Raw genomic sequence first — 13,068 nt, 5'->3', positions numbered from 1 at the left:
CACTATTCAGACGGATTTTTTAGAACAAGTCACGGCATTTAAAAGAAAACATCCAAATACTGTATTACTGTTATTTAATACCGGTTATCTCCTCTGTTTTCGTTGGATTATTTTTCCACCCCCCCACCCCTGCCTTTTTCCCCATGCTATCAGGACATCCGAATCCACAAAGAGCCGGCATAAAAGCCTCTCTTGATGAAAGCCGACGTGAAATGTATTCCGTGCGTTTCGGTGTTGTCAGCCCGGTGCAACACAAACTGCAGCCAAATTTAAAAGGTCGCCCTTATCTAAGACAACGGGTGCAATGCGGGACGTTCGCTCTCTCCCTGCTGGTAATGGGACTTTGACAGCCACAACAGATGCGAATCCATTATGTTTTAAATAGGCTTTCGACGTCACTGCACTTCGAGTGTAGTACATGCAGATGAACACGCGTGCAAACGCACACACAATACTTTTTTGTCACCATCGAGTCGTCTGCACGCGCTCACGTCAACCTGCATCTGTCGCCTCGGATTTCGTCTAAAATCTTGGACGGGAGAAAACAGGGGACGCGTGTCTTGCTGGGTTATTTGGAACAACAACAGTAACCAAAACAACACAGCAGAATCATAGATTTTTGTCAAGTGCAAACATTTGTCAGTCAACTCATCGAAATGTAGCTTTGACTGTCAAAAGCAGGAAAGGGTGTGAGAAGAAGAAAAATAATCTTGCTCGTAAGATTTTCAATAATCTCTCCACTACTATTGTAATGTTTAAAGGTGAGTTAATTTGAGAAAGGTAAACCATTTTATTCATCATATAGGTAGGCTAGTTTGAAAGAGAGAAAGAAAGAAAGAAACAAAGTTGGAAATAATGAAATATAGGTAATAAGGAAGGAAGGAAGGAAAGAAAGAAAGAAAGAGAAAAAGGAAAGAAAGAAAGTAAAAAGAGAGACAAAGAAAGAAAGATCATGGTTAACACGGTACAGAAAGGATTGCTGTGTATTGTATTCAGACCCTGGCTTCCCGCGTAACAGGTGAGATAGAAAGAAACAAAACAAAAATGAAATAAAGAAGCAAATAAATAATGAAAGAAAGTAAGAAAGAAAGAAAGAAAGCAAAAGGAAATGAAGAAGTAAAGAAATAATGAAAATAAGAAATGAAGGAAAGAAGGAAGGAAAGAAGGAAGGAAAGAAGAAAGGAAGGAACAAAAAAACAAATAGAGAAAGAAAGAAAGAAAAAGGGGAGACAAAGAAAAAGACAGAATGAAACAAAGAAAGGAAAACAGAAAGAAAAAAGAAAGAAAGAAACATAGAGAGAAACAAAGAAAGAAATACAGAAGGCAATAAAGGAAGAAAAAAGAGAGAAAAAAGAGCCAAAGAAAAAGAAAACAAGAAACAAAGAAAGAAACAATGAAAAAAACAATGAAAAAAAAATGAAAGAAAGAAAAAAGAGAGAAAGAACAAAAGAAAGGAGAAAAGAAAAGGCCCTTTTTTCCCCTTAACTTTGCCATCCTTCAAAGCGCATAACCTTGACTTTTTCGCGGAGCAGACGGAACAATTAACTGAGCGCCTTTGAACGTCAGCGTGGTAAAAAACAAGTGGCAGTGATGGAGTGCCGACCTGCAAACATTTTCAGCCAGCTCTTTTAAGTCCTTTCCAAACGCAACCTTGCTCTTATGCAATGCAATGGAGACATTTTTCTTCATGTCAAGTTAAAGTCAAGTTAAATATTTTAGTCCATCAAAGTAGGTCACAATTAATGAGTAAATATATTGATACAAACATAATTGCACCTTGTTCAATATATATATTTTTACTGTGTGCATAATGTATCTATCATTTTTTCTGTACATTATTAAATATCTTAATCTATGTTTCCCGTGTTTTTCCTTCAATGCGTTTTACATAACAAATATAAAATGTATTCTTGTATCACATAATTTATTTGTTGTTGCACTAAATCATACGTGTCAAACTCTGTGTTCGCGGGCCACATCCAGCCCCCTTGTATAATTATATCCAACCTTGTGAAATCCTTTTATATACATCTACTAAAATGGCCGGGCAAATCACTCCCAAACTACAGATCCCACAATGCAGCGCTTCTGTTGCCGCCACATGACTTCCTGAAAATGTAGCTGAGTTATTTGTAACCTGAGAGCGCAGTTACTTTTAAAACTATCTATTGATAAACAACACGTCGGATAGTTGAAAAACAAGATATAAAAGTGCATTAATCGTTAGTTTTTGGTGTCGGGAAGCGGAGACGTAACGCCCAGGAATGAACTCTCATCTATTACGATGTAACAGAAGGCAAAACGGAGAAAAGCAGGGTGACGTTTTTGTTTCTGTGGATTATGCAAATGCTAAACCCTCAAAATGGCTGAACTAAAAGTTGATTCTGAAAACGGAGCCTTTCAAAACGGAGGAGGGACTGGATATTTGCTAACTGACATTCCTGTTAAAGTGTTGTGTATTATTTGTAGGGATAATGTAAGAAATTGAAACAAAACGCCACTGAAAGATAAAACATTAGAGTCAGCTGCAAACCTGAACACAGAGCAGAAGATACAGAAAGTTGAATAGTCAAAAAAGAATATGAAGATCCAGAATTTTTTTTTGAAAAGGCTAAAACTTGAGATTTTATTAGAATGAACAAAAGAAGACACTCTGAGTTGGAGATTTAGGTTTTTGATAGCTCTTCCATCAGAGGCGCGTGCTTCCAGGATCGGATCAGGAAGGAACACGCATTTATTGGATAACACAAGAATGAAACAACACATCTGATTGGTTTAAACAAGATTGAATGAACACAGGAAACAAATCTGATTGGACAGGAATAACATGTTTAAATGCAGTGTATAATGCCTGTCGCTAGATGGCGTGCGAGTATAATAAATGAGCAATATGGATAGTGAAACTTTGTAACACAATGCGTCTCTTTAATTGTAGGGAGGCAAGCCCTCGAGCGGGCTTCCCGGCACTAAAAACTAATGTCATCTTGATTGATAGTTAGCAGGCCCCAGGCGGGTAAAATTTGCAAGAATACAAACAGAACCTGGATACAATTAAAGAGGGCAGAGCATTCCACAAGACTGGGGCCCGATTGAAGAACGCTCTCGAACCTGTGGTTCTCTTCTCGGCTCTTGGGATCATACAAAAAATAAATAAAACAAGTGAAAGTATACTTCGCTTGAATGTAACAGCAATATACGACATTAGCTTACCAGTGTCATGTCTCCCGAGTCATCGCGAATGATACTATGTTCCTTTTTCTGATTTCTTCTGAAAAATTCAACACTTTCTCCTTTTTTTGCAATTTTTCGCCAGGCCCAGACGATGGGGATGATGACGGAGTACTACCACTACATTTTCACCACTCTGGTAACGTAGTGTGCTCATTAATGCAAATTGTTCTCATTTTTTTTGCTTGATAAATAGCATCTAATTGCCAAGAGTCTGTTTGCAAGCTCTTTTCTTTGACGAGCAGGAATTCGTAATGGAGTGGTGAAGGCTTTTTATGCTTCTATGTTTCAAGTCTACGAGCGTTCTTTTGAGGTGGCACCGAAAATTATATGCGACTTGCCGGGCTGGAAAAAAAACAATCCGAATCTTCTTTGATTTTTCTTGGAGACAATAATTTAGTCTGCATTTCGTTTAAAACTGGGATTCGGGTGAGGTTAGGCCGAATGCGTTTTTTCACAAAAAAAACAGTGTTGATAAAAGGGACAGTGTTTTATATTTGTCCACAAGACATCGCTGTAACGTGTAGTGCAACCAAAAACGAGTCCATGGAGGACTACAAACTACAGGGACTAAAGGCCAGAAAAAAAAGATATTACCTTTTTTACCGAGCCTGTCTGGAAGAAAGACAAAAAGAAAGGAAAAATATGTGTATTTTTTTAAAAAAATAATTAAAAAACAGGGAATAATGAATAAGTAAAAGAGGCAAAAAAATAGCAAAAAGCAAAAATGGAGAATATGAAAGAAAAAGGAACAAAAGAAAATTATTAAAGGGAAATAAGAAGCGCTACTTTTTTTATTTATTTTTTCATTTTTCCTTTGCTTTTTTCTTGAGTCTGTCTTTTTTGTTCTATTTTTCTTTTTTTTTTTTGTATTCAACTTCTTTTAAATAGTAATGAGGTGCATTTTGGTCACTTTGTGTTGTCTTAGTATTTTGTACTTTTAGCACTCGTTTTCAGTGGCACGGCAGCATACAGATAAATCCAGTGGGAAAATAATACACACTGTCCCTTTAACTTTCATAATAAGGCTGGGGACTCAAACTATCATCTATGGGGCCACAAGTGGATACTTTATAGACAATTGAAGGTTTAAAATTGAGTTAGCATGCTAAAAAAATGCTACACATAATTTTTGGGTTTTATTTTACAGTATTATCGCACATTTTACGATATAGCTTTTCAATTATCTCTTTGTTTTTCAAGTAGACGAAGAAAAACATTCTTTAAACTTGTTTTACTCGTAATAATAAAAATGATTATAATCAGTAAGATACACGCACACTTTTCGCTGTGATCCATTATCCTTAGTCGACGATTGCTACCAGGAGGGGCCAGCAGAGCCTGTACTGCATGTAGTGGGCAGTACTGGACCCCATTTACATCATAAACGAGGGATTATAGTACAATCAAACCTAATTTATCGCAGTGGTTACATTCCGGAAAATCCGACTATTTTAAGTAGTGATACAATGAAACGAAAGCCCAAAGTGTCCTGTTAGCGGAGGTGAACCCGAATGCTGGGCGACCAGAATAGAAAAAAAAGATGGTATTTATTTACAAACATAGGAACAAACAAAAGCAAACTAGGTCTTAAAAACTCCTGCAAAGTGTCCAAATCAGAGACAAAAAACATACCTGACATAGTATCTGTAGAAAAGTTGGAAGTCCAAGGAAGGGACAATGAACCAACCTTGTATGACTTCCAAACAGTCAAGAGCCAGAGTCATCACCGTCAGGTTTGGGGAGCCTGGGCACAGGACAGCTCCCCCTCAGAGGGCTAATGCCAGACAGCCATAAAAACAAAAAATTCACACAGGCTGCACCAAACACACCTTTTTGACTGGAACAGGGGATGGCCGAAAGTCCTTGTCCTTCCCGACTGGAAAAGGACCAGAAGCAGTCGAGTGACCTTGCCTTTGCCGCTGAGACAGGAGACAAAAGAGTCGAGGGACTTTTTCCTCGCCGCCCGGACAAGATACAGAAACGGCCAACGGATCTTCTGCTCGCTGCCGGGACAGGGACTAAAGCAACCGAAGGAACCCTTACCTTGCCGCTGGTGCAGGGAACAGAAATGCCCAAGGGACTTTCTCATTGCTGGGACAGGGCAAGAAGCAGCCAAGAGACCTTCCCCTCGCCACCAGGGCAGGAAACACAAGGGCTCTAGAAGCTTCCAGTTGGATCCTTTGGTAGTCCAGTTAATCTGTCACGCTTGCGGAAGTGGTCCCAAATACAGAGAAGCCGGAATGAAGGCGAGTGTTTTCAACAAAGGATCGCACTTTTCGACAAAATTCAGTATATAACAAAAACAACCCAGTTCTTGAAACAACTAGTAAAGTGTCTAAACCAGAAACAATTAAAAACAACCCGACATAGTTACTGAAGACAAGATGCAGGTACATCAATATGGACATGACCTGACCCTGTGTGCTGTCTAAAAGGTCATTATAAAGGGTCAGGGTAACTTGGATAGGAGTGTGCCCAGTTCCACACCCCCTGGTTGTCGTCCTGTAGAGAAGGTGGCGCGCCAGCTATGATCTGGCTTGGTAGCTCCAGCATTCTTCGAGGACCGCGATATTCCGCAAAGTGAACTTCTAATTGGAACACGCTTTTTGTGACACCCTAAAAAGACTTTTATAAAAACGAAGATGTCACCAAAAACGTACGTCTGCCAACATTTCTGTCCCACTTAGTTTGTATTCTTAGCTTCAAACACCGGCACAGCGACCCCATCTACTTCCAGAACGTCACAATAGTGATATACTTTGATCCGTACTCATAAAACGCCGTATTGCCATGCAGCGAAAAACGAGAAATAATTCAGTGGCTGCTGGGTTTTTTTTAGTGAGTGTCAACGCCGTTAGCTCGACACTAAAGCCCACGGGGTGCTAATGAAATATCTATGTTGATCCAAGTGTCTTTTTTGACCCCCCGGCCCATTACGCTCCTCGACATGTGTCTGCACGTGGCTTCACACTTTCCCTACAATGTCTTCGTCGAGAAATTACAAGGGCTTAAATTGAATTGCTTTTTCCTGCTGTGGAAACGAGTCCGATTCATTATTAATAACACAACAAAGTGCAGACATTTTAGTGTGGTTCGAACGGCAAAAGTTTATTGTCTCACAGGGAAACTTATTTGAATTTGCTTTTTTATATAATTAATTACACAGCCAGCAAAAATCAAGGCGTAGCTCTGTAAAAAGCATATCAAGGTTCTATCATGGCCCAGCCAGTCTCCAGACCTGAACCCAATCGCAAATCTTTGGAGGAAGCTCAAACTCTGTATTTCTCCATGACAGCCCAGAAACCTGATTGATCTAGATAAGTTCTGTGTGGAGGAGTGGGCAAACATCCCTCCTGCAGTGAATGCAAACCTGGTGAAAGACTACAGGAAACGTTAGACCTCTGTAATAGCAAAATAAGGTTACTGTACCAAATACTATCATTAATTTTGTCGTGTGTTCAAATACTTATTTGCAGCTATATCACACAAATGAATCGTTAAAAAATCATGCATTGTGATTTCTGGATTTTTCTTTTTAGTTTATCTCTCTCACAGTGGACATACACCTATGATGAAAATTTCAGACCCCTCCATGATTTCTAAGTGGGTAAAATACTAGAATAGCAGGGTGTTCATATACACAGGGCAAGAAGCAGCCAAGAGAACTTCTCCACACCATATATATATATATATATATATATATATATATATATATATATATATATATATATATATATATATATATATATATATATATATATATAGTGATTTTCAACCACTGTGCCGCGACACACTAGTGTTGTCACGAACCAGGACAGGAAACTGGAATGAGAACCCAATCGCGTAACATACTCACAGTTTATTAGGAGAGAGAAAGAATGCGCGTGCACTCCATCCAAGGATCGATGGTCGCGGAAGTAGATCGAAATGTCAAGTGTCTGTGCTGTAAAAACTGGGGGTATTTTATAACATTTTTGGTTAGTGGTGTGCTGCAAATTTTTTCTAATTAAAAAAAAATTGCCCTGGCCTCACAAAAGGTTGAAAAACACTGAAAAAACATGTTTTGTTATTTTTTTTTAATCAATCTATAATGGGAATGATAGAGAAATAAGGTTAAAATAACTTTTTTTTCCCGTTTTTTTCCACTAACCTGAATCCAGCATGGTTTCTCATCTATTAAATGAGTTTTTAATTTTTTGGGCATTGAAAAACGACTCTTTTTTCCTCCTTTGGCTCTTTTTGGATCTTAAAATAGCATCCGTCTAATCAGAAACTGCGTCCTTTTCTTTTTTCATGTGAGGAATAATAAGTGTGTGTAATAAATACTTGAAAAGCGAGCATTGCAGCGCTAAATGAGACTCTGACATTTCTGTGTTTATTTTTCTCCAAAGGATCTGATGGCCATCGATTTGGAGCCGTACCGCTTTTGTGGCGTCAACATGACCGGTTTTCGGATCCTCAATGTGGACAATCCTTTGGTGTCCTCCATTGTGGACAAGTGGTCCACAGAAAGGCAGATACCACCAAAACCTGATTCTGGCCTTCTGGAGGGGATCATGACGGTATGTCTCAAATGTGCTATGCTTTGAGGCCAGAAAGGCAATTGAATAGGCTTTAAAGTCACATTTCATTCAAGTAAAATATCACGCCAACAGTTCCTCCATTGATTAGGAAATTAACTGAAGAATACATTTGTATGTGATGACTTTTAGAGATTAGATTAGATTAAAATAGATTTGATAGATGATTCCTTTGGCAAAATTCATCTTCAATAACTGTACCGGGGTGGAAGTGAATAGGTTTGCAGGGCGTGTTGTTTAGAAAGGTTATGGCAGAGGGGATCAAGCTTTTCCCGAGGGGGGCCCTCCTAAATCTTATTGCTCTGATTTTTGCACCTTAACAGTAGCAGTATTAAGTATTTGTGAAAAGGTCCGTGGAGCTCGTTTTTTAGAAGGGTTATGGCAGAGGGCATCAGGCTTTTCCCCCCTAAATCTTATTGGTCTCTACGGCAGCCGGATGAAGTACTGGTATAGTGGGTGCGAGTCCATTTTTGGATAATTAACTGCCAATCTACTAAACTACAGATATAATTTAAAAACCCGAGTAAAAAACACAAAAAATACTGTATTTTTGGGACATTTTGTGGTAAAACTTTCATGTCGTCGCAGCATTCCAATGTTTTTCTAATATGTTCCACAGATAAATACTTACTTCCCAGAATCACTTTACAACCCACTATACACCCGCAAACCAATCAGAAGATTGCCTTCCGTTTCTTGAGTGCTTTTTCTTTCTTTTTTTTTTCTCGCAGATACGGGTAGTTATGGAACGGGTTTCACTGTAAAGATTGATGGAATATTGTATTCACACACTTGGTCATCTCATATCGTGCCAGAAAATTGTGAAAAATATTATTTTTTCACAAAATAAAGCAAATCATTTGCAAAATGATGTAACACTGAACAATCAAACGTATCATCAATTGAACCACAAATGGTTGTTTTTATCCGTTATCACTTTTAAAATAATATTTACAAACGTGGAGAATTAAATCTTGATTTAGTAGATGGTTGGCTATACCTTTCCCAAAAAATTAAGATTGTAATTTATGAAATAAAGCAAATCATTGGCTTAAGGTTGTAGCAATCATCAATTAAAATAACAATTTTTCATGACCCCAAAATGGTAATTTCTTTCTGAATCATTCTAAAAATTCTGAAACCCTTGATTAATCCCTCGATCTTTTTAGGGCTTATTAATTGGCCAACCTAATAGATTATATGTTTTTCTTTTCAGTCCTTGCATCATAAAACAGAACATTATTCCATATTGCCATTTTAGAAATGAAAAATAACTTTTAATTAACTAGTTGGCCCATAACACGTCAGAAATTTGACAAAACCCCTGATCGTTATTTTCCAAAATAAAGCAAGTCATTGACATACGTTCATGACAATCTTAAAATGAAAGATTTGTTTTTAATGACAACACAAATCATTGTTTCTACTTGAATAATTCCCAAAAAATAATGTCTACAAATAAAGCCGATCACATTTCTATTTTACCTGAAAACGCTGGTCTACTAGTGTTCCCAAGAGCCAAGAAGAAATCTCCATTCCGGCCCCGGTGCTGTGGAATGCTCCTCCCCCTGATATTCGATTTGGAACCTCAGTCGAACAGTTTAAATCTGGCCTTAAAACACACTTTTATTCTATAGCATATGAATAACCCATATTTTATGTTGATAATATGTGTATCATTCGCCCACATGTAGGTTTTAAATGAGGGGATGGTGTCATAATAGTCTGTATTTTGCAATAGTCTTTGATCTGTGCAGCCCTTTGAGACTCTTTCTGATTAAGGGCTATACAAATAAACATGACTTGACTTGACCTAAACATTTAATTAATCCGTCAATTTTTGGGGCGATTTATCAGCCATTCTAATAAACTATAATTTTATTATAACACATTTTGCATAAGAAAACTGATCATTAATACAAATTATTATTGTAGAAAACAAAAATAACAATAATTTAGTAACTAGTTGGCCCATAACATGTCCAAAATTTAGCCAAAATCCTTATCGTTATTTCCGAAAATAAAGTAAATCATTGACAAAGGCTAGAGTAATGAATAACTAAAATAATCATTTTACATGACACCGAAAATTCTGGTTCCTCTCCGATTTAGTCTAAATATAACTTTAACATGCATGGACACATCAAGTTTAGTTTTTTAAACAATAGTGACTTTTAAAACAAATTTAGGTTCAGAAAGGGGATCTAAATTGAACACATCCACAATCGGTCTTCCATAAGTTAAAAAGAACAACTACAGACGCTGTCCTACTAACGAACGGGTGATCGTTCGTAAGTTGAATTTGTTCGTAAGTTGCTTCAATGCTGTATTTTGTATGTTTAAGGTTTATATAAGTATGTTTTACGCTTGTATGAGTAACCTGTATTGTTTGTTGTAGAAAGTGGATGAAAAAAGCGATCCAACCATTTTCTCAACCGCATCAAGCTTTCTTATTCCACTTTAATTTTAAAATAAACGGCTGACACCAACCGCATTGAATGGATGCACGAGATATTAAGCATTAAACATGTCAAAGTTCTTAGCGCGCTGGAGATACAGTATAGTATGTTTACACACAAATTAGGAAGTAAAAGCCGGATTTCTTCTTTGGGTAGTGGTGGAAAGAATCACTACAGTACCGTCCTCTACTCGGAAAAAGGTGCACACATTACAAAATTTAACTTACAGCAATGTCCGGATATTTTTTGAAAATGTTCCTAATTACTGTTTTTACTGACTCGAATGTTCGTAAGTAGGGGAGCGTCTGTATACATATTTACTGTTGACTTGTTTATTTCTTAACGTATAGTAATGGTTTGGAAATGTAATGTGGGTGAACGATAAGATCATGAGAAAATGATCGTTGATTACGATGATAATGGGTTAATCGTCTAGCAGTTGCAAAAGTGAAGTCATTTCTGCACAAAATATTATTTGCTTATGTGCATTATATGGTTTAAAGATGCTTGAAATTAAAGTATATTTGTCATGAACCAGAGCCAGATCAGGACCCAAACGCGTGACATTTCTCACACAAGCTTTTTATTTCACGGGAAATGGGTAGTCATGCACTTTACGCAGTAGTCTGGCGTGAACTGATAGGAAGTCAGAGATCGATAACAATTGCCCCAGTAGATATCGGACAGATGGGGTAGATACTGGACAGGACAGGACAAACAGGAATGATAATGAAACAGGATACTGAAATAAAACAGGACAAACTAGACGGGAACGAAAACTGGAGAGAATAATAAACAGGACAAAAACAGACGGAAACAAAGCTGGAAACCGATATTGAAAATGGACAAAAATAAACTGGGGCAGCACGGCGGCGCAGTGGTTAGCGCGTGTGCGGCACAGTTCTAAGGTCTCGGGAACCTCCTGTGTGGGTTCAAATCCAGCTACCGGACTACCTGTGCGGAGTTTGTATGTTCTCCCCGTGCTTGCGTGGGTTTCCTCTGGGCACTCCCGGTTTCCTCCCACATTCCAAAGACATGCATTTCAGGTGGATTGGTCGGTCCAAATTGTCCCTAGGTGTGAATGAGCAAGCAAGTTGTCTGTCCCTGTGTGCCCTGCAATTGGCTGGCAACCAGTTCAGGGTGTCCCCTGTCCACTGCCCGATGATTGCTGGGATGGGCTCCAGCACCCCCTGACCCTACTGAGGATAAGAGGTGCAGCTAATGAGATGAGATGAGATGAGATTAGAAAAATAAACTGGAACAATACCGGACAGGAAATACCAACAGGAAACAGGACCGAGTCAAAACCCACGTCTTGCGGGGCAGAGGTTCGTTGACCGACTGACAAACGAAGAGTGAGAGCACTGAGCTTAAACAGACGGAAAGCCAATCTGTCAATGAGCCGCAGCTGGCGCCACACGGGCGGGGCCAATTGGGCGCCATGGCAACTGTGATTTTATTATAGATCATACATACTTTTAACTTTTTCTGACTTTAATGGCATAATTTAACAGTAATACCCCACGTTATCCATAATCTCTTGTGCTTCTTTAAAAAATACAGTATTATCATTAAACTATCTGCTTCATCTTTAATTTAACTGGTAATATTATTTTAAGAAAACACCTTTACACAGCTCTTGAACGAATTACTGATCTTTTTTCCCCATGCATAAAAAAATGGAGCATTTCATTTTAAGAGTATTATCAGTAGAAAAACACACAGTGCTCATTTGCCTTATCTAATTTTATATGCTTTACCATTTTTAAAAACTGCTGAGAGTGAGAAACTCGGAAAATGAGATGATTAATAAAGGCCACAACAGAGATTATAATTGAGTGTCTGGGGCCTTGTGAGTGGGTGGTTGGGATTATATCATTGAGTCAGGAACATGTAGATATTGGGCTTGCAGTCAAAATCGATCGCTCGTGGAATTCCCTGATTACAATTTCTATGTGCTCCTAAAGGGCAGGTTTTAGACGGACCGGGAACATTTTTAGAGGAAATCTTTTTGTTTTTTCAATCCAAACCAAACGCCTAAAACTATTTCCCTATGCTAAAATAATTGGGTAAATTAGGGTAAAATGAGCAATTTTGCTCATCTTTAAAAAATTAGGTTTTGCAACCCCAAAAATTTTCCAAAACAAATTCAAAATTATGATTGTACTATTAAACAGAATTCTTGTACAATCACAAGATAGCTAGCAGGCAGGCAAAATCAGCATATAGTTAGCTGGTTAACTAGTTAATTTTTTTATTTTTTTTTTCAAAATCAAGTAATCTAATCCTGCCTAATAAGGTAAGTGCTATAATCGCTTGCTACTTTATGCTTCGCACTTTGCAGCTTCAGTTAATTACGGGTTATAAAAAGATATCCCATGATATATCATCTCTGATCACATATTGTGGCAAGCAGGGATTGGCATTTTTGGGGGGCCTGTTGTCTTTTTTTGCACTCGTGTGATCATGATCCATTATCTCTTATATCATATTGCTGGGGGCAGGACTGGCAGGGTGCTCTTTTGTCTTTTTTTGCCGTTGCTGAATTTCTGCCTAAAATAAACTGCACTCAGGAGATCACGTTCCATTATCTGCGATCACAAATTGCTGTGAGCATGGACTGGCCTAACGCACTTTTATTGGGTCTGGAGACTCTTTTTTGTCGTATCTGTAATCGAACCAAAATTGACTGCATTCATGCGGCCGCGATACATTAGTCCCATTCTCATACTGCTGTGAGCCTGAAACTATCAAATGCATTTCTGTAGGGCATTTTTTGCCATTACTGTATTTTGGCC

The 13,068-nt window shown here is 38.2% G+C and overlaps 1 protein-coding gene across 1 annotated transcript in view; it reads left to right on the top strand.

The window, feature by feature from the left end:
• grik3 (glutamate ionotropic receptor kainate type subunit 3) overlaps positions 1-13,068 on the top strand; it is a 176,015-nt gene that overhangs the window by 98,830 nt on the left and 64,117 nt on the right. Inside the window, exons 5-6 of the mRNA XM_088327081.1 lie at positions 3,314-3,367; positions 7,623-7,793. Coding sequence (XP_088183207.1) covers positions 3,314-3,367; positions 7,623-7,793 — 225 coding nt within the window. The remainder of the gene's footprint in view (positions 1-3,313; positions 3,368-7,622; positions 7,794-13,068) is intronic.

This window comes from Urocampus carinirostris, chromosome 2 (assembly GCF_059441175.1).
Source record: "Urocampus carinirostris isolate Australia breed hairy pipefish chromosome 2, RoL_Ucar_1.0, whole genome shotgun sequence".
In the NCBI taxonomy this organism is placed as follows: domain Eukaryota; kingdom Metazoa; phylum Chordata; class Actinopteri; order Syngnathiformes; family Syngnathidae; genus Urocampus; species Urocampus carinirostris.
This window is presented reverse-complemented; position numbering and strand designations above follow the sequence as displayed.